The sequence below is a fragment of the Hakea prostrata genome, chromosome 2, assembly GCF_041222555.1.
Source record: "Hakea prostrata isolate BN-2017 chromosome 2, UWA_Hpros_2, whole genome shotgun sequence".
Classification (NCBI taxonomy): Eukaryota; Viridiplantae; Streptophyta; class Magnoliopsida; order Proteales; family Proteaceae; genus Hakea; species Hakea prostrata.
In genome coordinates this window covers 69,247,438-69,269,539 of record NC_142601.1, presented here as the reverse complement: position 1 = coordinate 69,269,539, position 22,102 = coordinate 69,247,438, and the positions used below count along the sequence as shown (strand labels likewise).

General features: G+C 36.4%; 1 protein-coding gene across 1 annotated transcript in view; it reads right to left on the bottom strand.

The window, feature by feature from the left end:
- Positions 1 to 21,605, bottom strand: part of PRP39-2 (Tetratricopeptide repeat (TPR)-like superfamily protein) — a 36,469-nt gene extending 14,864 nt beyond the window's left edge. Inside the window, exons 1-10 of the mRNA XM_089143619.1 lie at positions 21,544 to 21,605; positions 16,485 to 16,686; positions 16,153 to 16,261; positions 11,696 to 11,796; positions 9,866 to 10,095; positions 9,414 to 9,581; positions 4,997 to 5,369; positions 4,766 to 4,909; positions 728 to 880; positions 525 to 641 (exon numbers count right to left, since the gene is read on the bottom strand). Coding sequence (XP_088999745.1) covers positions 525 to 641; positions 728 to 880; positions 4,766 to 4,909; positions 4,997 to 5,369; positions 9,414 to 9,581; positions 9,866 to 10,095; positions 11,696 to 11,796; positions 16,153 to 16,261; positions 16,485 to 16,686; positions 21,544 to 21,605 — 1,659 coding nt within the window. The remainder of the gene's footprint in view (positions 1 to 524; positions 642 to 727; positions 881 to 4,765; positions 4,910 to 4,996; positions 5,370 to 9,413; positions 9,582 to 9,865; positions 10,096 to 11,695; positions 11,797 to 16,152; positions 16,262 to 16,484; positions 16,687 to 21,543) is intronic.
- Between the last annotated feature and the right edge of the window lie 497 nt (positions 21,606 to 22,102).

Genomic DNA, 22,102 nt, shown 5'->3' with positions numbered 1-22,102 from the left:
ATAAAGCATACAAGGCAAATTGCTCAAGCAAGCATTCATCCAGCGGTTGATTTGGTTTCTTTTTACACTTATAAGCATAGTCATAAAGAACTGGAAAATAAATCTAGCAGTGTTTCTCCTCTTTTAGGGCGGGCTTCCAGATGTTCTTGCCCCAAAAAACACACAAAAAAAAAAAGAGGGAGAAAAGAAAAGAAAAGAGATCATTTCTTGATAGAGTTTTTGCCCAAAAGATGCACGTTTGCAGTAAGAGGAAAGTTTCCTTCAAATGAAGAATTTTGACATTCAAAAAGATCTAGTTCTTCTCTCCTTTTGGAAGAAACACTTTAGTTCTTTTCAGTAATACCTGTGCTAATACTAAATCCAACAACCAAAGTAGTCTAAACCGCATAAAGGAAACACATAGTTCCCATAAATGTATGATACAGAAAAATCTAACAGCAATAGTAGCCAAACAATTACATTATGTAAAGGTCCATTTGAACACTAATTTTGGAAGTTCAAATGTATGAATTTGGGTAACCAACCATGTATTTAAAGCGAGAAAAATGCACATAAAGAATGGAAAGTATCCGTAAATTCTGCTTCGCTGTTGCCATTTCAAGTGCTTTTTCATATACATCAGAAGCTGCTCCAAAGTTCCCCTGGAAAAAGAGGAAAAGATATAGAAATTTACATTCCCAACCAAAAATGGGGGAGGATATGGGGAGGCAAAGGGTAAATCACATACCAGACGCTTTTCCATATTAGCTTCCTTAACAACATAATCAATGAAACTGGAGCCTAGTTCCAGATTTTCTTTAAGAAACGCAGCACGGCAACCAAATGCATCTCCTATTTGCTCCTTAAACCTTGCACTGAAAAAATGCATTGCTGGCACTTGCTGCGAACAAAAGGAAGAACTAAGACCGCTACAGTGACTATAACTACTGGGTAAAGAAATCTCCAACAAAATCTTAGTGGCTATGCTACACAGTCTGTTAAGGAAAGTTCCCGATACAATTTAGCTTAAATGTAAAAGCTCATACAAGCTAGCTGTTTGATCAAAAGATAGAAGGGGAATGAAGAATACATAATCTAAAAGTATCAACTCATCAGAGAGATACAAGGTCTTGTACCTTGTTCAGGGAATAAAGGCAAACCCTAAAGCAGTGGTTAAAATTATAAAATTAGCAAGGTAGAGTAAATGCAAGCATTAAAAAAAAAGGTGTGACAAGTGATTATATTCTCTTTCATTTTTTTATCAATTTAATGGTGCATGTTTTCATAATTCTGATTTTATCCAGCGTCTTTTTACATTAAATATCTAATATAACAGCTTTCTGTTCATGTTCTGATCCCAACAAGTGCCAGCATGAGTGAGTAAACATTTTCACCGTCTAATTAGGAATTGGTGTCAATTTAGTGATGTGATGCAACTCTGGGCAGCAGACCTTACAACTTGAGTATACCACTGATTTTTGCAATGTTGATAACATATTATTTTAATTCTGATGAAATACTTTTAGAATATGCAATCAGAAAGATCTATCACTAATTTTAAAGGACAGTCACATGACCAGCTATGATCTATGTGCAGAGTGTTGGGCTGTCAAGAAGCGTCATATAAATAAACTAATGTAGCAAAAATGAGGATGCTAAGATGGATTAGTGGCAGACCTAGGAACGACAAGGTAAGGAATGATCATCTTAGAGCTGACCTAGGTAAGCTCTAATAAATGAAATGGTAGGAGAAGTCAATCGTGCTGGCACTGAAATGTTCTATGAAGGCCTTTAAGTGCCCCAGTACAGACAAGTGGTTTAATTCAAATCGAAGGATTAGAAGAACTAAGGGCAAACCTATGATAACCTTAAGAGAATTGGTAAAAAGGATACGCATAGGTTAGGCCTTGTATATAGTATTGGCTCAAATAGAGCTGATTAGAAAGCAAGAATCCATTAGTTAAGAAAAGGCTCGTTGTTATTGTTGCTGTTGTTATTGTTAACACCCCCACTGCTATAGCTTCTCCTTCCATCACAAAATTCCTGGGGCTCAATCTCAACTGTTTGAGAAGATTAGGAAGCTGCTATGCTCTTTTTTCAACCTAAACCTATCACTGGCTTAAAATTGGACAGCAATTCATGATGTAGTCCGAGATTGAAAAGGATCTAACCAGGAGCCAATATTTAGGATCTGGATGAACTGGTAAGCTCAGGTAGGCTAAAAAGGATTTTGTGTAAGGGTGTCAGATGCTACAGTTTTGGTATAGTACAGAAAATGAATACCCAAAACCAAAACCGTACTATACTATTTTGTATCTGCATTTTACAAAACCTTTCTGTATCATCAAGGTACGGTATGATTGCAGTATAAAATTGGTATATGTAAATGGTAAATATATGATATTAAACAGTACGGTAGAGTTGTAGTATAAAAACAGTGTAAAATGGTACAAGAACGGCATAAACGATACAGCAACAGTATGAACAGTTTTATGCAGCATGGTTTCAGTACATAAAGTTGGAACTGCACCCAAAATCATTACTATGCCACACCATAATAGAAACCATTTTTAAAAACTGTAACTTATTGTTTTTTAAACAGTTCAGCATGGTATGGTATTATATGCGGGGTTTTGGTTTCATTAGACAGTTTCTTTACCAAATTGACACCCTTAGCTGTTGGTCTACACTAGAGCTAGGGTTTGGTAGAACCTAGAGGCTGATGGTAGGTTTATGTGAATTGAGTGTAGGGGAATCTATCAGTGAAGGTTTGGGGTTTTGCAGAGGGTGGAATATTGCAGAATTAGAAGAAACAGCAAACTAGGGTTTGGTTACTGGGTTTCAGGAAACAGAATCTTGGGGGAATCTACGGTTTTGGCTGGTTAAGACTCAACCAAATTCAAATTCTGGGTGTTGGTTTGGGCTGTGAAAATTTTAGGTTTCTTCAGGAAAACTGAGATGTGGGTAGTTTTTGTAGTTGGCTTAGACAGAGAAGGAGATTAAGCGTTGTTTATGGTTAGAAAAAGATGTCAAGGTTTGGGGAATTTCGATGACTGGATTAAATATATAGTGTGAGGGAGTTCAAGAGATGGACTAGGAAGTCAGGAATTTTGCATGAAAAAACTGGAACAACTTCAAATTTGAAGGTCAAGGGGATGGGAAAGATGATTTAGACCTGATTTGGGGATGTTTTAATGATTAATTTGATCTGAGAAAGGAAGTGATAGTGTGCGAAAATGACAATTAAAGGAAGAAGATGGTTTGGATTCAGAAGGTTAGTAGCATTGAAGACGGGGATTGATTCAACATAATGAGTCAGAAGAACAACAACTTGAATGCTTGAAGATCTAGAATTTGCAGGATTTTTAAGAGCTTTCAATGGAAATTGAACTTGCCAGCTTAAGGGAGAGAGAAAATTTGGTGGAGGGGATGGACTAGCTTAATGGATCTCAAAAAGCTACAATAAAGGATCCAGCACTTAGCAAGGCCTGCGGAGGGTCAGATGTATGCAGCCTTACCACTGTCTCCAGGACATGAGCCCATGACCTAGCATTCAACAAGTGAGCACTTGATGAACACACCAAGCACGTATTTTACTTACAAATAAAAACCTTATTAAGCAAATCATAGGGCTCAACTGAGCAATTACATCTTATTAACGAAAACTCTAGCTGACATAGCTTTCAAACTCAAACTAGGACTCAACAATAGACTGGATCACTGTTCAAGTGAGCAGTATCTTTTGGACTCCCTATTAAAAGTTCAAACAATAACTAAACAAAAAGCCACTAATAACCAATTAGATGTTTATATAAAATCCTGACTATTACCCCAGTTTGGGCCGATATAGGGAGAATCCCTACACCCAAGGCTGCTCTTAGCAGCCAAACTGCAACTTACTAGCCCGTCCCAAAAGGGGGAAAATTCTTATTGTTTTCTCATACTAGAGTCTAGACACAAAAATCATGCAAAGTTTGGAGTACATAAGTTACACATCATATAATAGCAGAAAAGCATTTGACTTACATGACTACACCCTTTCTCCATTCTGTACTACTTGGCAAAGGAGGAAAAATTCCTCACACGAAACCATAGTTATCAAGGCGAGGCCTACGGTTGAAGCTCCTTGGTCACCTAGGCACCATGGGCACCTACTCAGGCAACTTGTTGCCCTGTTGGTTTTGATTACTTCTCGACCCATCTCCATTGCCATGGTTGCCTTGCCGCGATTCCAAGCATTCACACTGCATCATAGGTTGATACATGAATCTTGTTTGTCCTTCCACTCAACCATGGCTGCATCTTCAATTAACTCCTAACTCATCAAAATATTTTTCTCATTAAACTGACATGCATACTTGTTGGCATCTACACAGGACCTTGGAACTATTTCTCTCATACTTTTATAGAACACCACATAAACACTGTGCAAACAGTGTTTCTTTTCTGGTCCTCCATTTCAAATGACTTCAAGATATCAACTGCCTGTGAAATTTGTATTCAGTAAGAAAGCTCTCAAAGATGGAACTTCCTTATCATATTATTGAATTTCCTCTATTATGTAGAGCTACAGTTCTATGCTCCTTTTGCTTCACCAAGGCTCAGTAATTTATTCTTGGCAATTTATTTTATTTTCTTCTTTCCTTGGGAAGGGGGTGGGTTAATTTTTCTTCACAAACAAGACCATATAAGGAATCTACTTTGGGAGAGATTATCATATATTACATTTAAGTAACCAACAGAATGTCAGCTAAATAATATTGATTTAACCTAGACTAATCGATACCTTCAGAAAAACCTGTGTTGCTCGGTTAAGTGCAAAGTTTGCTAACTCCCTTCCACCATTAGTTTCCATGTAATCAACATAACGCATCCAGAACTCAGGGTAATTGGCACAGACAATTAAGCATCTCTCATATAGTTTAACAGTCTGTCAAAAGCAAAAGATATAAATTTAAGTGATGACCAAGGAACAGACAGAAATCCACCTAACACAACTGCAATGGACAATATATACCCAATCAAAATCTCCTTGCATCTCAACAAAGTCCAGATACTGATGCCAATTATCCAACTGACTGGTATCAAGTGGTTTTACATGGAAATAAGTCCTCTTTATATGACTCTCAAAGCAATGGATCTTTGCATCTATCTGACTTGCTTTCTGATAGAGAAGTTCTCCAGCAGAAAAATACTTCTGTAATGCTTCAACCCTACGCAAGCCAGCTGCTGGATCCACAAGGTCATTGATGATGGCGACTATTTCCTCGTTTTGAAAAGCTGAATCCTCTCTGCTCTCAATATTATCTAAGGTTTCTGATTGCACTCTTGTGACACAGGCACTCTGGCATCCTATCTCTTCTTCCCAAATGGAAACTAACTTCTTAAAGCTGAAATATTTGTGAGAAAATTTCCAATAAGTAGCATTGTCCAAGGTTACATGACTTGTTGACAAGTTTACCAAGTAATAAGAGAAAGCTAAAGCAAACTAATTTATCAAATGTGTGTGTGTGTGCATAACGTAACTAGTAACAGAGTATAATAAATGGAATAAGAACTGCACTAACTTCGGTAGATGATTAATGAAGGCCAAAAAGAGATGTGAACCAAATTCATCACAGAAACTGGCTTGTTCAATTAGGAATATGTGAATGGTTGAGTTTATTACATGTCAGGTTTCTATCAAATGATTTACCATGTAATATCCAACTTTCTGAGACTAAAATATAGGTAATTAGATTCCACAAGGATTAGATGTTCTGGTTCCATACTTAGTTTTATTTTGGTACTTTTCTTCCTACACTGAACCAGTAGTTTTACTTTGGCGCTTTTCTTCCTAAACTGAACCAGTCAATCAATGTTTCAAATCAAGTGACTATATTAATTTTTTTCACACATTTAGTGACGCTGGATTAGGCATTTATTTTTGAGTTTATTTCAGTTTCCTAGTTAGTTTTAAGTTACCTAATAGGTCAAGGATTGAATTAAGCTTTTTCTTTTATAGTATAAAAGCCTATTTGTATGTCTTTTATATAAGAGGTAGTAAGCAAATCAAGCATTGAAGACAAAACTTAATATCTATGAAAAGCATTTAGCTGCTGTTTAACATTGAAGATTTTTGACTTGTGTTTGATCAAGTCTGGTGGTAATAGTTGTTCAAAATGACACCTTTTGGATTGAAGCCAAGCTGGCTAATTGATGTCTGATCCAATCAACACCAAGCATTGTGAAAGTCCTGGTTCACTCAAGATCTCTTTGCTCTCCAGTGGGTGTTTACATTCAATATTGGTTTGAAGGATCTTCAACATCAATCATATCTGTCTGTGTTCTCCATCATCTTCCAAGAATAAGTTCTGTATAGCCAAACCCTTTCCATTCTTAATCTAACCCTCTAAAGTACCAAAACCTATATTCCCCCACATTCTCTGGCCCTTTTGCCCGTTCCATGTACTGCCAGATCAACCCAATCATCAGAGCAGTCCAAAATATGGATCAGTTACTTATCACCCCCCCTCCCCCGCAGCGGGCGGAAAAGACCCATAAACAAATGTTCTAAACTTGATCCAACTCATTCCCCTTTCTACTCAAACCTAGACCAATCTCTCCCAACCTTCAAAAAATGAACCCTACTTCCCACAGCTAGCAATTACTCCTCATTTCCATCCTAACAAAGCCATTCCAGTTAGGCTGAATTCTGATAAGCCAAGCCCTAGGAATTCCATTTATCTCTCTTTTCAAAGCACAAAACCCTGACCTTAAATTGTAGCAACTTCAAATCACATCACCTTTCACCACTAAAACTTAACAAGACCTTCACTGGTAGTTTCCCCAACATCAACTTGACATAAAGTCATAAACCCATCAAACCCTAACCCTAAAGTTCGACCTATTCTATCTACCTGTTCCAGACCGTATCAGGTTTGAATTAGCTTCTAGCTGGTCCCCAACCAATCTAGAACTACATCAATAACTGGGGACAAATAGTACATCACATATGAATTTCCATTGAATATATTCACGCTTTCACCATTGCTATTATACTGGCCAGTCCCTAGCCCCCAGAAAGAGCAGACAAAAAGGGCCACAACACAGTTCAAGATCTCTATTGAAACGTGAACTGAGATGTCTTTGTTTCCCGAGTTTCCAATATATTTCGACAATGTCTAAAAAATGTCAATCATTTTGATTAGTTTCAACCCAAAAAAAATAGAAAGTTTTGATCGACTTTAACCAGCTCATTTTTTACCACTTTTGACAAGCCAATGAAACATTGAGTTTTATCACAAGGAATAAAGTACCAGGTTTTGACCAAAACCGTGATAATATCGACTATCGAGTTCCTGACCAATCGAATGCCTCAAAATTGAGGCTGGAACCTTGGGCAGCGCCAAGTTGGTGAAGTACTTTAAAATCTTTGAACACACATTAGAAGATGACCTGTAGCAGCTGACATGGTGGGAGATCTTGCTTGCCACTCCAAAATAGAGAGATCTCGGTCGAGATCTACCAAGATTTTGGCATAATCTCGGTGACCCATCTCGGTGGGTTTTAGGGCCCCGGTTGGGCTGAAATTTGGTATTTAGCCTTAAGGCCTTTTGAACACATTGGTGGCCTTAGATTTGTGAGAAAATAACCCTAAGTATGTCTTCTAAGTCGACCCTATGTGTAAAACCGAAATGTTGTGAAATGCAAGGTTAGACAACATGTAATGTAGAGATATCAAGTAATTCATGTTATCAACTATAAAGTATCAAATACATTACACATCAAACTATCAAAGAACTTAAATGTCTTCAAAATTTTACAATCATAAGAAGTTTTAGACTTCTAGTAAGTCATAAATCATAATCCATAAGTTCACAATCACAAGGGTATGTGAGTAATAAGATTACAAGACTACAAGACAGCAAGAGTATCACTCAGCATTTTGCATCAACTGATTCTAAACGGTGGCCACATATGACTCCCAAGTCAACTCATCATTGTAGTATGTCACATATCAGTTTAAATGTCACATTAAATTGGTTTCCATGAAAGTGTAGATCAAAGCTTGTGGATCAACATATATTTACACTAGACTCACACACCCATTGTAGAACATTCTATTTGAAAAAATTCAATTTGAGGGAAAATCTTACCTTTGTTGAAGATCTAGTTGAAATATGCTTGAATGATGATAATTTGATGTTGTAGATGTCTTAAAGATGTTTAGAAGTTGAATCCCCAACAAATTCCAGCCAAAAATCAAATTTCTGGCAAATTTTGATGGTTGCAGCGAGAGAGAGGCGAGATCTCGGTGAGGTCCATATGGTGGGGATGAACCAAGACTCTTTCCAAGAATTCAGTGAGACTCTCCATCGAGGGTAATCAAGTGTCAGACAGAGGAAGACCTTTTACGCATACAAGTATTAAACAGAATGGAACTTGGAGGTTACATATTTAACATTGGGAAGGGATGAAGTTTTTTCATCCATGACCTTACTCATTGTTCCTCACATAAGGGAGCAATATATTATACTTAACCACATTTGAAACTTATTTTTTAGTAAATATATTTACCATAAATTATATATATTATAAAAAAATAAAAATAAAAACCCCCACTCTTAGCCAAGCTTTTGTTTGAGTTCATGCTGCATTACTCACCTGGATGCAATGGAAATTGGTAAATGATGCAATGCTACATGCTAACCAATCACAAAAGAATCCTCCAAGGCAGCATGGGTTGCCACACCATGGAAAAAGAGCAAGTGAAGGAGCTAATCCAGCTACGTAACTTGGGGAAGAAAACCCTACAGGTCTATTACATATCATGCTACTATACAAAAGCCCAACTATAAGAATTGCAATCTGTTAGGGCCCTGGGATCATGAGATCACACCACGTGGAGGGGAGAGACAGAGGGTTAGTGTGATTAGGGGATTATAAATGGGGGGAATTGAGAGGAGAGGGGATGGAATGTATTATGTGAGTGGTTTTGGGCAACCTATGGCTGAGGTGCAGCATGGTATGCTGTGGGGGTGACTGACACCATTGACACCAGTTTATCTTTGTTAATTTCTTGGTATTGGTATTAATTTTTGTGGAATATCGGGTTCTTATCACACTTGCTCACTATCTACCAAAAAAAGGCCAGTAAACATTAAGAAACCATCTAAATGTATTATAGTCCTACCAACCTATTAACCTAGTAATTCTAATATAACTTATTCTATTGTAATTACAAAAATTTAAATTTATTTTTCAATTCATTCTAATATGATAATACTTCACAATTGTAATTCATAAACAAAAAAAAAACCATGTCAACGCATGCATATAGCTTTACTAGTACCAACAGAAGGATCTTCAATAAGCAAAAATAAATTCACCAACCCTTTGTAGACATGGACACCTTCCCAATAATCAAAACCATCAGATGAGGCAAAACACACCTATCATAGTAGTTATGTAACTTTTTCGTTGGAAATCGTAGAATCTGCATGTAAATGTAAGCTAGGGAACTCCATTGCTTCTGCGAATACTCAAACTTAATATATTTATCCCACAGTTGACAGCACAAGTAGTCCTTTCCAACAAATGATAATCCTCTTTCAAATAATCTGTCAGACAAATTTGAGAGAGAGAGATACTATTATGAAAAAGCATCAAGCATTCTATATTGTAGGTACATAATATTAGAAGACCAGAGAGCAGATTTAAAAGTTCAGAAGAGAAGTGTTGAAAGGATCCTATCAACTCAATTGTCTTGTATAATAGTAAAACTAGGTTAGAAAGAAAATAATAATAATTAGGGAGAGTATTTAGTAGCTAGCATCTACCAATTAATCCGTCAAAGCTATAGTTACACCAGAGTTACTTCTAAACTTCAGAGCATCCAATATACCTTCGGATATCAGATGGATCTTCAAACAGCAACATACCAAAGCTACAGTAATCAACCCACAGATCAACACAGTACGTTGCTGACTGCACAGCTTGCTCATAAATTTCAACAACCTTGTCAATGGTGGATAAGCGTGCCTTGTGATTAGCATACTTCCTCCAATACCCATAACACAAAGGAAACTGAGATAGGAAAGACTCATACACCAAAGATATCTTTCCTATGTCTTCCTGCACAAATTGAACCAGAGATATTACCGCCTTTCTAGCATACAAGAAACAAAAATAGCATTATAAATTCATAACTGGAGGTTCACATTATTCAAAACTGCAAATAGATAAATTGAGACTACTATTGATGCAGGACCATGACCACAAGATTGGATGTGGTCTAATCTTTTATTTTGGACCTTTGAATTGTATACTTGTATATTGGATGAAGTATATGAATATAGGTTAAACACATAGGATAGTTTTTACTACAAAAGAGAATAAAAATCTAAGGCATAAAGAGGCTGAGGGAAATTTAGGAATTTCACTATATCAGGGGAGGAGTTGATTTTCTAGGGTATCAGAAAAGAGGTGTCTGGGTATTTATGGGGTAAGTATGGGGGACTGACAGAATTTAACCCTTAGACTAATCATGTCATTCTTGAAAAAGTATCACAGTATTAAAAGGAAGATTCTCATTGGGAAAAGCAAAAACAGTCATTAAACAAAGCCCAAGTTCTTTACTCACGATAAATAAATGAAAAATGTTTAAAAGAAGTAAGCAAGCAAAATACATCAGAACCAACAATCCATTTGATTTACAGAATAGTTAAAAAGCACTTGAAGCCAGAATTTATTTTGAGAATCAACAAGCAATAATCAATACAGCATATTAATAAGGGATAATTATTGTTGCCCCCCTGTACTATGGCTTAATTACTAAAAGAACCTCGTTCTTTATGAAATTATTGTTGCCCCCCTTAGTTCTAACAGTGTTAAGAGACCATTACAGTTGAATGTTTAATGTTTATTTTGTCTTTCTAAAATTAAGAAGTCAAAACACAATACTATCCTCACTTAGAAAAAAACCATATCAAGTACCAATTTTGGAGTTGTAGTCTTATTATTTTGGATTTCAAAAAAAGACTACCTAAATTATTTTTTTCTAAGAAAAGGAACTTCCTAAAATTGATAATGCCAAATTAGATAGTAAGTAAATGAAATCCTAATGGAAGTTGAAACTTCCTCAAATTGATAACAACAAATTGGAAAGCAAATAACAAAAACTTAAAAATAACACCAAATTAAAAAGTAAATATAAAAAAGCTAAAAAATAAGGAGCTACTAAATTAGGGTTAACTTTTTCCTAATTACTAAGGCAATAATGTAATTTAATATAAAGTGTAGATAAGTAGAATAAAACCTTATGGTTATATTGGAAGGCAATAATGTAATTTAATATAAAGTGTAGATAAGTAGAATAAAACCTTATGGTTATATTGGAATTTTTAAATAAATAAAAGTTGCCACGTCATCACTTAAGTAACAAAGTTTAACGGTAGGGGGCAACAATAATTATAAATAAAGTCTAAGGTAGGATTAATAATTTCAAAAAATATAGGGGATAAAGTAGTAATTAAGCTATAGTATAGGGGGACAACAGTAATTATCCCTATTAATAATCATGCAAATGCAATAAGAGCTTTGCACTGATAAATTCTTCAATCAAAATTAACACATTAATACATAAACAAAATACAACAAGACACTTGACACGAATACAGCTCATGCAAAACTAGAAAGCTAGTCTACTGCCACTCAGCCAGAACACATCTCTTACAGATGATGTTTCTTCTATCTCTTCAATAAGGGAAGTCCACGCATCAAAAGCTTCCTGACCTTTAGCAACTAACCCCTGAAGTTTTCCATCATCCAAGTCAACTGTTCAACAAAAGCCACCAGGTCATCTACTAATTAATCGGGATGCAAAACAATGATGTAACTGGAATAATCAATGTATTTTAAATAGAGAAGCAACAATTGAAGCAATTAGGAGTTAAGTACCAGTACTAAAAATCAGGAATTCAAAAGATGGAAAGAAAGAATTTGGATATCAATAGATCTCCTCCGGTCATCAGCCTTAGTTCCAAATTATGAGCCAACATGCGAAAAGCTTAAATGTCTTGAACTGAATCTGACTACAACTAAAATTCTACTAGACCATGATGAACCCCTATTTCTGGACCAATAAAGAACCAGGGGAAAAAGAAAGACTGACAATGTCTAGAATCAACACCCCTGGATTTTAAACTAGATTCTGGGGTGTTTTCATCAGCATCATTCCAGGCTCCTGATTTAGTTAATCCTTCTAATTAGTTTACTTCTTGTTTTAGATAAGTTGAATTTCATTTGATGAGTCTACACCAGATAACTTTTTAGGGGTAAACAGAGAATCCATCCATAGAAGAAAAATGGAGAGTATAGCTAGTATACCAGACCACCACCATGCCAGAAGACCTAACCCATGAAAGGGAATATCCTTCTATTCCATTTTAAGAACTGTTCCATTTCTTGAATTAGAGCAGATCAAAGCTAGATCTCCATCAGTTTTGTCCCCACATTTTGGAGCATCACCTTCACTCATCATTCCATAATTTTGATCCAAGATCCAAGTACACCTAAAGACTGGGTATCTCAACAAACTATCCTGAAACCGTAACACCCTGTGTTAACCAAGCAACCAATCCCTAGTTTTCAGAATTGTTTCACAATCTCTCTTTTCATCATATTCCTGATATACCCTAAAATCATCCATAAAAAAAAATAATAATATACAAAGAGAAGAAGAAGAAGAATTCCAATACCCTGATTGGGGATACCCTAATTTCTGCCCTACACACCCAAATCAATTTTTTGTGCACCCCTATTTCTCCCTAATTTCAAGTTGGTTCTTATACAGATCTTGGCTATTGACCCTCAGTTCTACCACATCAAGGTTACACCAATGCACAAGATTCCTATCACTGCAGATCTAAGGAGACTCATAATGTATGCAATCTTACCCCTGCTTTCATAAAGAGGCTGTTTCCATACTCGAACTCATGACTACTTGATCAAAATGACACAACGTTATCATTGTGCCAAGTGGCTCCTTAATGTGCTTCATACACATAAAAACTAAGATTTATTACAATATAACAGGATGTTTCTTTTTTGCTTAAAAAAGCTGGAAATGTTTTAATTTAGCCACAGTCAAAGGAGGATCCCTAGACTAAGGCATTCAGACAGTATTGGGAGGATATCGGAAACAGTAAAGGAGCATCATCGACTTCGTACTGCATCAGGCAAACATTCATGACCCTAAATGTGTGTAATTTTCTTACATCTCTCCAAGAATAAAGAAGATAAATAGGTCATCAAAGATTCACTCAGTGTTCCCAATTCCAAAAAGAGCACATTTAACTTTAACTTTGATCAATCATGCTCATAATTCCTAATAGAGATCGCATATGACCAAGGTAATCAAACTCACAATTAATCATGAAATATTCTACATAAAATTTTTCTAGTTGTAGCTTATCTCTCCCATACTTACAATATGACCTGTGCCTTTCCAAGTCTTTCGCAGTATGGAACTTACCATCTAACACATTATCAATCTCTAGACTTTTCTCAATTTAAGAGGGGAAACCCTCCATATCAACCCATCCCCATGGCAGGCAATATGAACAAAGACAGAAGTCCCTTAATCCTTTGTAAGCTATCCCTATTTTCTGAATGAGCTTTACACACCTTAGTAAGCTATCCCTATTTTCTTCTGACCATCATAATTTAGTATTGTTTCATGCTCTGTTTGATCAGCCTATGAGCTTCTGTCGGTTGATTTGCTCTAATGATGGTGTGAAAACTCTTTTTTGGGAGGTGATTTGGTTGCTGAAAGTGCCAATGCACATTTCATATTTTTCACTTTTTTGTGGACGGTGACTCATGAACGCCTGCTCACAAATGGGAGAATGAAGTGGATGCAGCATGTCCTAAGGGATTGCAGCTTTGCCAAGGGAATGTCGCAAGGGCTCTATCAAAGGGGTTTTTTTTTTTTTTTTTTTTTTTTTTGGGGGGGGGGCAATTACAGTTCGCATGTGCTACCTATTTTCTTTGGTTCTAGGGGAACCGAGACTTGCATAAAGTGGATCTCATGAGACCTAGTAATGGGAAGTAATTAATTGAAGATTATTGTTCAATGGTGCTTTGTGCATGGTCTACGTGCCTCGTTCGGTTGCAATGGTGTCTTGGAGACCTCCCCCTGCCTGGTGGATGAAAGTGAATGTTGATGCCACAGTTGGTTGGGACGGTGGCCTTTCCTAGATAGGAGGCATGTTCCGTGATTCAAAGGGTGGGTTCCGGGGTGGTTTTGTGAAGAGGATCCCTTTGGTGCGGGTGATTGAAGCGAGAGTTGATTGCCATTATCGAAGGCTTATGCACAGGTGCTGGTCTTTGCTTAATGCCTCTTCTACTTGAAACAGATGTAGAAGAGGTAGGCTCACCCATTATGTTGATGAGATTGGCTCTACTATGGAGGGTGCGGGTTGCATCCGGTTAGTTCATGTGGGGCATGAAGCGAATAAGGCTGCCGATTGGACGTCAAAGATCACACCTGATGCTATATGCTCTTGGATGTTCTATCAGGAAATCCCACTAGGTTTGGAGGAGATCCTTCAAGCAGATCATGATAATTGCCATAGTTAATCCCCTATAGTTTTGGGTTCTTGTACAAGAGGGGGGGGGGAGAATTGTTTCATGATTTTTAATAGCAAATACTTTGGTTCATTTGAATCCTATAACAACCATGCAAGTGAAAACTCTTATTTCTCTTCCTCTATGGAAAGCGCAGAGAGTTCCAGCTATTCATAGTCACGATCTATTCAAAATGTGGAAATCTTTAAGGAACGTAGGAGGCTCATTTATCCTCTTTCTTGCATAAAATTACAGGTATGTAAACTCATATAGGGTCATTAATATATGCCCTTCAGTTCAAAGTCAATATATTCCCCTATTATTCCCAATACCCTCTCAAAACCAACTGAATACCTCATATATGCCCTTTACACACATCATGTATGACACACAATCAATATTTACAATTCAATAGACATATAAGAGTTGAGTTTTCTCATATAACAATTGATCTATTGAATCTGTTCATACATTAACTGTGTATAGAACCATTTATTGTTCTAACATTCCGACAAAAATCCTCCAACCAGTTTAAAACAACTCAGCTATGCAAACTAAATGGTGTTACCTACAAAGATTCCAGAAGAAACAAAATTTGAGATATAAAATAGAGGGAAGGAGCACACAAAAGCAATACAGACTCTGTCAACCCAACTTAGCTATGAACCGCATAATGATTGCTCAACATTGAGCCTCATACCTAGTCCACTACAACAACGACGATGTCACAATCAACTCTGTTTGAAGTCTTACATGAAGCAAGGCCTAAGTTAACTATGTCGCTATGATTATCCAAGTGCCCCGTCCCCCTGAAGGTCTTTTGGTTCCCTCAATTTGCATGAACTTGCTCCCTCTAGACCAAGGCATTTAATGGCCTCCATTGAACATATCCATGCCACCTCAAACAACTCTCTCCAAGTTTATCATGAATCAGGGCTATTACCGATCCAGCACTAATATCCTCCAATCCTTTTAATCCATCAAAAGGTAATATGCATAAACTAGCTTGCAAATGTACAAAATGGCAGACTTCATTTGTCGGAATTCAGTATCCTACAGTCCTATGCTGTCAACCAATAGTGTTATCACAAGACCCCTAAATGCACTTGTCTTTTGACACGTGTATCCTTTGCCAAGAAGCTTCTGATATTCTACAAATAGAGGCCTTGAACAGTCTTTTGCATGTGTTAGGAATAGGTGATGGACAAACACCAAAACCCTAGCTTTTCTGGAAAACGATTTTCAGGAGTAAGTTTCATTGTGACCAAGGCATTAGAGGGCCAACTAAGCGCTGTGCATAGGTGACCAAGGCATTCAAGTATAACTTTCAACTCTCTAATTTTTATTTTTTTTAATGAAAGTAATTTATTTTTCCTTTCTTTTCTATCATCACATTTTCAATAAGTATGCTATAACATACACCGGATACCATGAAAGCTATTACAAACAAACTCATGTGTCATGCCTATATCCTTTTAATCTCCACACAAAAAAAATAATAATAATAATAAATTGTGAATTGAACTGATCTCTGAGAATCTTGTTCAGCATTTTCACACTAACCTTGTCTTGCAGTACTTTTTTCCATTTCTACTGCCATGTTCCTTATAAAAGGTATCAACAACTCTGTGAATGTCCGCAGTTGAACTCTCTTTGCCTTGTTTGGACAACTCTGTGGTAAAGAAGAATATGAATAGCAGGAAGGAGGATGATCACCAGAGAAGAAAGCAGGGATACTGAGACAATACTAACGGGAACGATAGTAAGAAAGAGAGATGAAATATAATACAAGAAAGAAAGAGTTTGGAGAAAACAAGAGGACTGCAACAGAAGAAGAAGAACGACAAAGAAATTTAAAAATAAATAATGGAAACTTGAGGAACAGAACAACTTACCAGAGAAAAATTGAGGTCGACATCAGTCACCAGAGCCAGGTTCGCCGTTGCCGGAGTAGCTGGGGGCTGAACCAGAAATCGACCGCTGCAATTTTCTCCACAGCCAGAGGTCGGTTGTTTTTTTGGATGCGAAACTCTATGGCGATTCAACTTATTCGGTACAACGCTGCGTAATGGATTTGTGTACACAGCAAATGAAAACCTAAGAAAAAGCACAAAAAATAAAAACACTTTTAAAAGGATTTTGTTGTAAATAAAGGTTTTGGGCTTTAGCCCATTATTCTTTTTTTTGGGTAATATAGCCCATTTGCATGTCAAAAACAAACTCGCGTAGGACAAAGATTCCCCTGGTGATGGGCCTACAATTTTAATTTAGATAGCTGTCATGTTTTTGTGGTAGAATAACAGAAACAGTTGAAATGCGTTTGATAAATTGATTTGTTTTTGTGAATTTAAAAAACGATCAGTTTTAATTCTAATCCAAAAACATAGGTCTTGCAAATAACTAAGGCTATTTTCTGTATCAATTCTCTTTCTCTATTATGCCTATTTAAAAGAAATAAGTACAAGAATTCATTATTGGTCAAGAATGAAAAATGGTTTGGTGAATTTTGTTGAAAATAAATTATGGAATGAAAAATAAGTTTGGAGTCAAAATAAAAAATTGTTAGAAAATAATAGTGAACAAGTGATAACAAACGGTATGGTTTTTATAAAAAATAAAAATAAAAAAATTAAAAAAAAAGTGTATTGCCTATTTTACCCTCATCTTAACTATAAAATTTTAAGTAAACTTGTGCATAAATGAAGAGAATGAAATTCTCTCCATAGTCCATAATAGACAAAAAGTTCATTATGGATTTTGAAAGTTCTTCTAGTATTTTAAATAAAAATAAAACTGATAATAGATGCCAAACAACTTAAAATAATGAAAAAACCTCATAATTGAGAATGATAATTGATACCAAAAAGAGCCTAAAACTTGTTTTTTCAAAACTGTGCCCAATAAAAAAAATTCCTACACCCAAACCCAGCCTTCTCTCCTTTGCAATTCTAGTAGAGGCTTCACCATCTCCTTTAACCTCTGTTGCAATTGAGTTCGTTCTCAACATATTTTTGGCTTATCACAAATGGCTATATCAACAAAAAAATTGATGGATTTGGCATGAAGAATTGTGCATTAGGAGATACGCTAGTAGCTAAAGGAGACAAATTTAGTCTCAACCATTGCCCCAATAATAAACTTGAGGTAAAAGAAATGGAAAATATTCCTTATGCATCGGCAGTAGGAAATCTAATGTATACCCAAGTTTATACTTGTCTTGACGTAGCATTCATAGCAGGAGTATTGGACAAATACTTGAGTAATCCGGGAATGGATCATTAGAGAGCAACCAAAAGGGTTATGTGTTATTTAAAGAGAACAAAGAATTATATACTCACCTATCAGAGATTAGACAGACTAAAGATCATCAGGTATATTGACTCTAATTATGTTGGATACCAAGATAGTAAATGATCCACGTCAAGCTCTGTTTACATGTTAGCAAGAAGAGCTATTTATCGGAAAAGTGTTAAGCAGACACTTATAGCTTCCCCTACCCTGGCCACTGAGTTTATAATTTGTTATGAGGCATCTAATCATGGTATATGGCTGCGAAATTATATCAGAGGGCTGCGTTTAGTTAAGGGTATTGAAAGGACATATATTGTAACAATAACTCAGTAGTGACATATTCTAATAACAACAAAAGCTCTTCAAAGTTTAAGCATATAGATATCAAGTTTCTGGTTATGAAAAAAAGAGTTCAGAGTGGTTAGATTTTGATAAAACATATTGGGACAAACTCCATGCTTAGGGATCCGCTAACAAAGGGCATAGTGCCTAAGCCCTTTCACGAGCACACTACTAATATGGGTGTTGTGTTGTTTGATGACATTATGGTTTAGTGAGAGTTTATTTTTTTTTGAATGTTCAATTTGACAAATATTTATAAGTTTATTTTTTGCAAAATGAATATGACATTTTTTTGTGTTTTCCCTCTAAATGCATATAAATTTTGCATGTAGTTTGCATTATGTTTAAAAACTATGGCTTGATCTCATAAGGATTAGCTGGAAATAGGCATGACAAATATCACTTTGCGTGTAAATTCCATGCCACTCATTGAATATGTTGACATAGTTACCATGCAAGGTTTAGTTATATTTTCAGAAATGAAAAAAGTCGCCATGATCTTATGTTAATGTAGGAAATGTACCAGACTGTACCTACAGAGAAATTTCAAGATAAATAGCGTATGGTTGTGCACTTACAAGATATATGATATAATCGTTTTAAGATCATTTATATAGTCCAATTAGGTTTTATGGGAACCTAGTGGGTAGAACCTAGTGGGGCAATATATAAAGGAACATAGGGTTATGGTCTCGGATATATTAAATCATCATTTGGCTGTTCTTCAGATACCGGTTCCACATAGGAATTAGGGGTGTAAATGGATAACGAAACCGTCCGACGCTCCGCTTGTTGGGGGGGGCCCCCCTCGGGTTTTTTTTTTTGGGGGGGGGGTTTGGTTTTCCCCTTTTTTCCGGTTTTTTCCGTCCGTAATTCCGATTAGTTCTTTTTGGTTTTTTTCTTATTTATATATTTTTTACTTGAATATGTGGTTTTTGTGTTTTGTTATACTGTTGTTATTTTTTTGCCTACCTCACAAATAGTGGTAGTGTTACTGGTGCGACTTGTTTCTCTATTTCTTGCCTTTGATTTTATTCATACTTCCGATTTCTCCGTCCGTCGTCCGATCCGATGGATCGTCCGCGATTTGGTGCGGTTGGTCCCTTCCTCCGTCGTCCGTTTCCCCCTTGGTCGTGAAATTAATGAAAATAAATTCACGGATACCATGTGAGTGTTGGTGCTGATCTTCACATTATCAAGTAGTTGAGAAGGATAACGGTTTACTCATAATTAATGAAAATAAATTAACATTTAATTATTCTTTTCATTAAATGGATAATGAATTGTTTGAAAGGACTGCTCAATTAAGAGACATTCTTATCAGAAAGTTGGTGAAAATCTTCCTACCCTAGCAGTGGTAAGTACCTAATTTAACTGTTTTTTTGGGTTAGATTATAGCTCAATGCATGCATGCATACGTCACTCAAGTGAAAAGCCCAGAATTTAAATATTCATACATTTAAGAAACCATATAGGTGATCAAACCAAAACCAAATTGGTGTAGATCTAAATCTTGTCTAGCTACAATGTCTAATGGACAATATAAGAAGAAAAACATAAATAGCATACAGAGTAAGCTTGTAGAGATATGAACGAACACCTAACTTTTTTCTTTCTTAACCTACTTCTTCTGGATCATATCACATGCACAATATAAAACACTGTTGAAAGGTCAACAAACTTCTAACTATAGAAAGATTTGATCTTAACCGCCAAACAAACAATTACAAAGCAACAGTTCAGATTTTGAAACCTAAACTTGTTAGGTTAACGGTTTTGTCGACAGCTTTGCATGGGCAAGCACAGTTCAATAACATTAAACGTTCAAAGAATTCTGGTGAACTATTTGTTCAGTTTTCAAAGCTTCAGAGGCAAATGGTATCAACAAAAGTGCCTCCTGAACCTGAAGTCAAAGACTCCAATGAACCTGTTCACTTTCAGAATGTAAATTAATATGTTGACTCACTTTTCCACCGATTTCAGGTCAGTCTACCCATGTGGGTTCCACTGATACACATGGCTGGAGCCACCCAAATGGAATCTTTACCCATCTGTCATGGCTTTGATGAGGTAAAGGCTTTCACTTGGTCAGGGGATTGGCACCTGATCATGTGGGTAGGTGAACCCCTTGGTCAGGTCAAGTATAGTTTTCGCATGGTTTTTCAAAAAGATGTTTCGATCATTTTCACATTATTCTGACTAGTGGTGCATGTTTTGTCTTGATGATTTGAATCTATCTCATTTCATTATAAATTTAAACAACTTTTCGATCGAAGGAAAAGTTAAGGTTGAAATATTTTAGTTTCAAATTAGGGTTATGGTCAAGTGTTGACTTGATGTGGCATAATCTTTCCATGCTATAAGGGTTTTGGTAGATATACGGCAAATAATAGGATTTTGCTTGGGAGCAGTGCCTACGTGGCACTGCTCCGAGCAGCTCACGGCTGGATTTAAATTTTGCCTACATCCTTGAATCCTCACCGTTCTATTATTCCACATGCAAAATTCATGCACTTAATGACTCTAAAACGGTTTTACAAGGTAAACCAAATGAACGAACCAGCAAACTGACTGAACCAATTCGAACGATGCTTCAAAACCCCCTTTGCCTTTCGTCTTCCTCATTCAATCTTGAACAGAAAGAAGCGACTGCAACGAATCAAAACTCCGAGGAACTGAGAGCTTCAGCGACTGTTCTTCTTCAGAGAATTACGAAAATCTTCCAGATAGCCTTTTTAAATGTCGAAAAGGAAGTAGAAGAACGCAATATACTTGCCCACAAGCCTATCAGGATACTAAAACGATCAGCTTAACCTCGAAATTCACGGACAATCCATAATAAAATCTATTTAATGATCTATTAACCAATGGATCGATAGATCCACAAGAACCCCTTCCATACTTGGATCTCACGATTTTGTATTGGAAAGTTGAAACATTGAACCGCATGTAGCTATCTTTTGATTTTTTTCAAAACATGGATTCTAGGATTCTACTATTCTACAGTAACTGGGAGTCTTCCTCTAAATTAAGTAAACAGAGCAAATGAAGAAAAGATAGCCATACACGAAGAGAATAGTCAAGCGAGGACAACTGCTTAAAGATCAGCGGCGCCTACAATTCTCTCTGCAAAATCCCATTTAAGTGGATTATGTTTTCTGCATTTTTTTATGGGTTCGTAGGATTAGAAACGCGCCCTTTTTGGGTAAATTTTTTGTATTAGATTACAGAAAGACAACGCTTAGGAACGCCTGTGTCAAACCGTCGGAACGCCATCAAAGATTTGAAGAGGAACAATCATAGAAGCTCTCAGTCGCTTACAGTCGTTTCTTCCCGTTCAAGATCAAAGGAGGAAGACGAAAGCTAAAGGGGGTTTTAAACATCGTCCGAATCGGTTCGGTCAGTTTGCTGGTTCGTTTATTTGGTTTACCTTGTAAAACCGTTTTAGAGTCACTTAAGTACATGAATTTTGCATGTGGAATGATAGAACGGTGAAGATTCAAGGACACAGGCAAGATTTAAATCCAGCCGTGAGCTGCTTGGAGCAGTGCCACGTAGGCATTGCTCCCAAGCAAAATCCCAAATGGATATGAATTCATGGATTTTTTTATTTTTTTTTTGGTAAAAATATGAATTCATGGATTACTTTATAGTTTGATGGTTAAGAGTTAAATGTGACTAAAGCCAGACTCATCAGAACCCACGGTAAAACATATCAACGAATTTTGCCTGAAATTCAGCGAATTCAACAGCGGGTGAACTAAAAACTTAAGTGAAAACGATATTGCAAAATAACAACGGAAAATCGCTGATTTTCTGGCAAAGATCTCCAAAACTTCGGTAAAATTCTTGAACTTCCAGGAACCTCGCAGGTTTAATA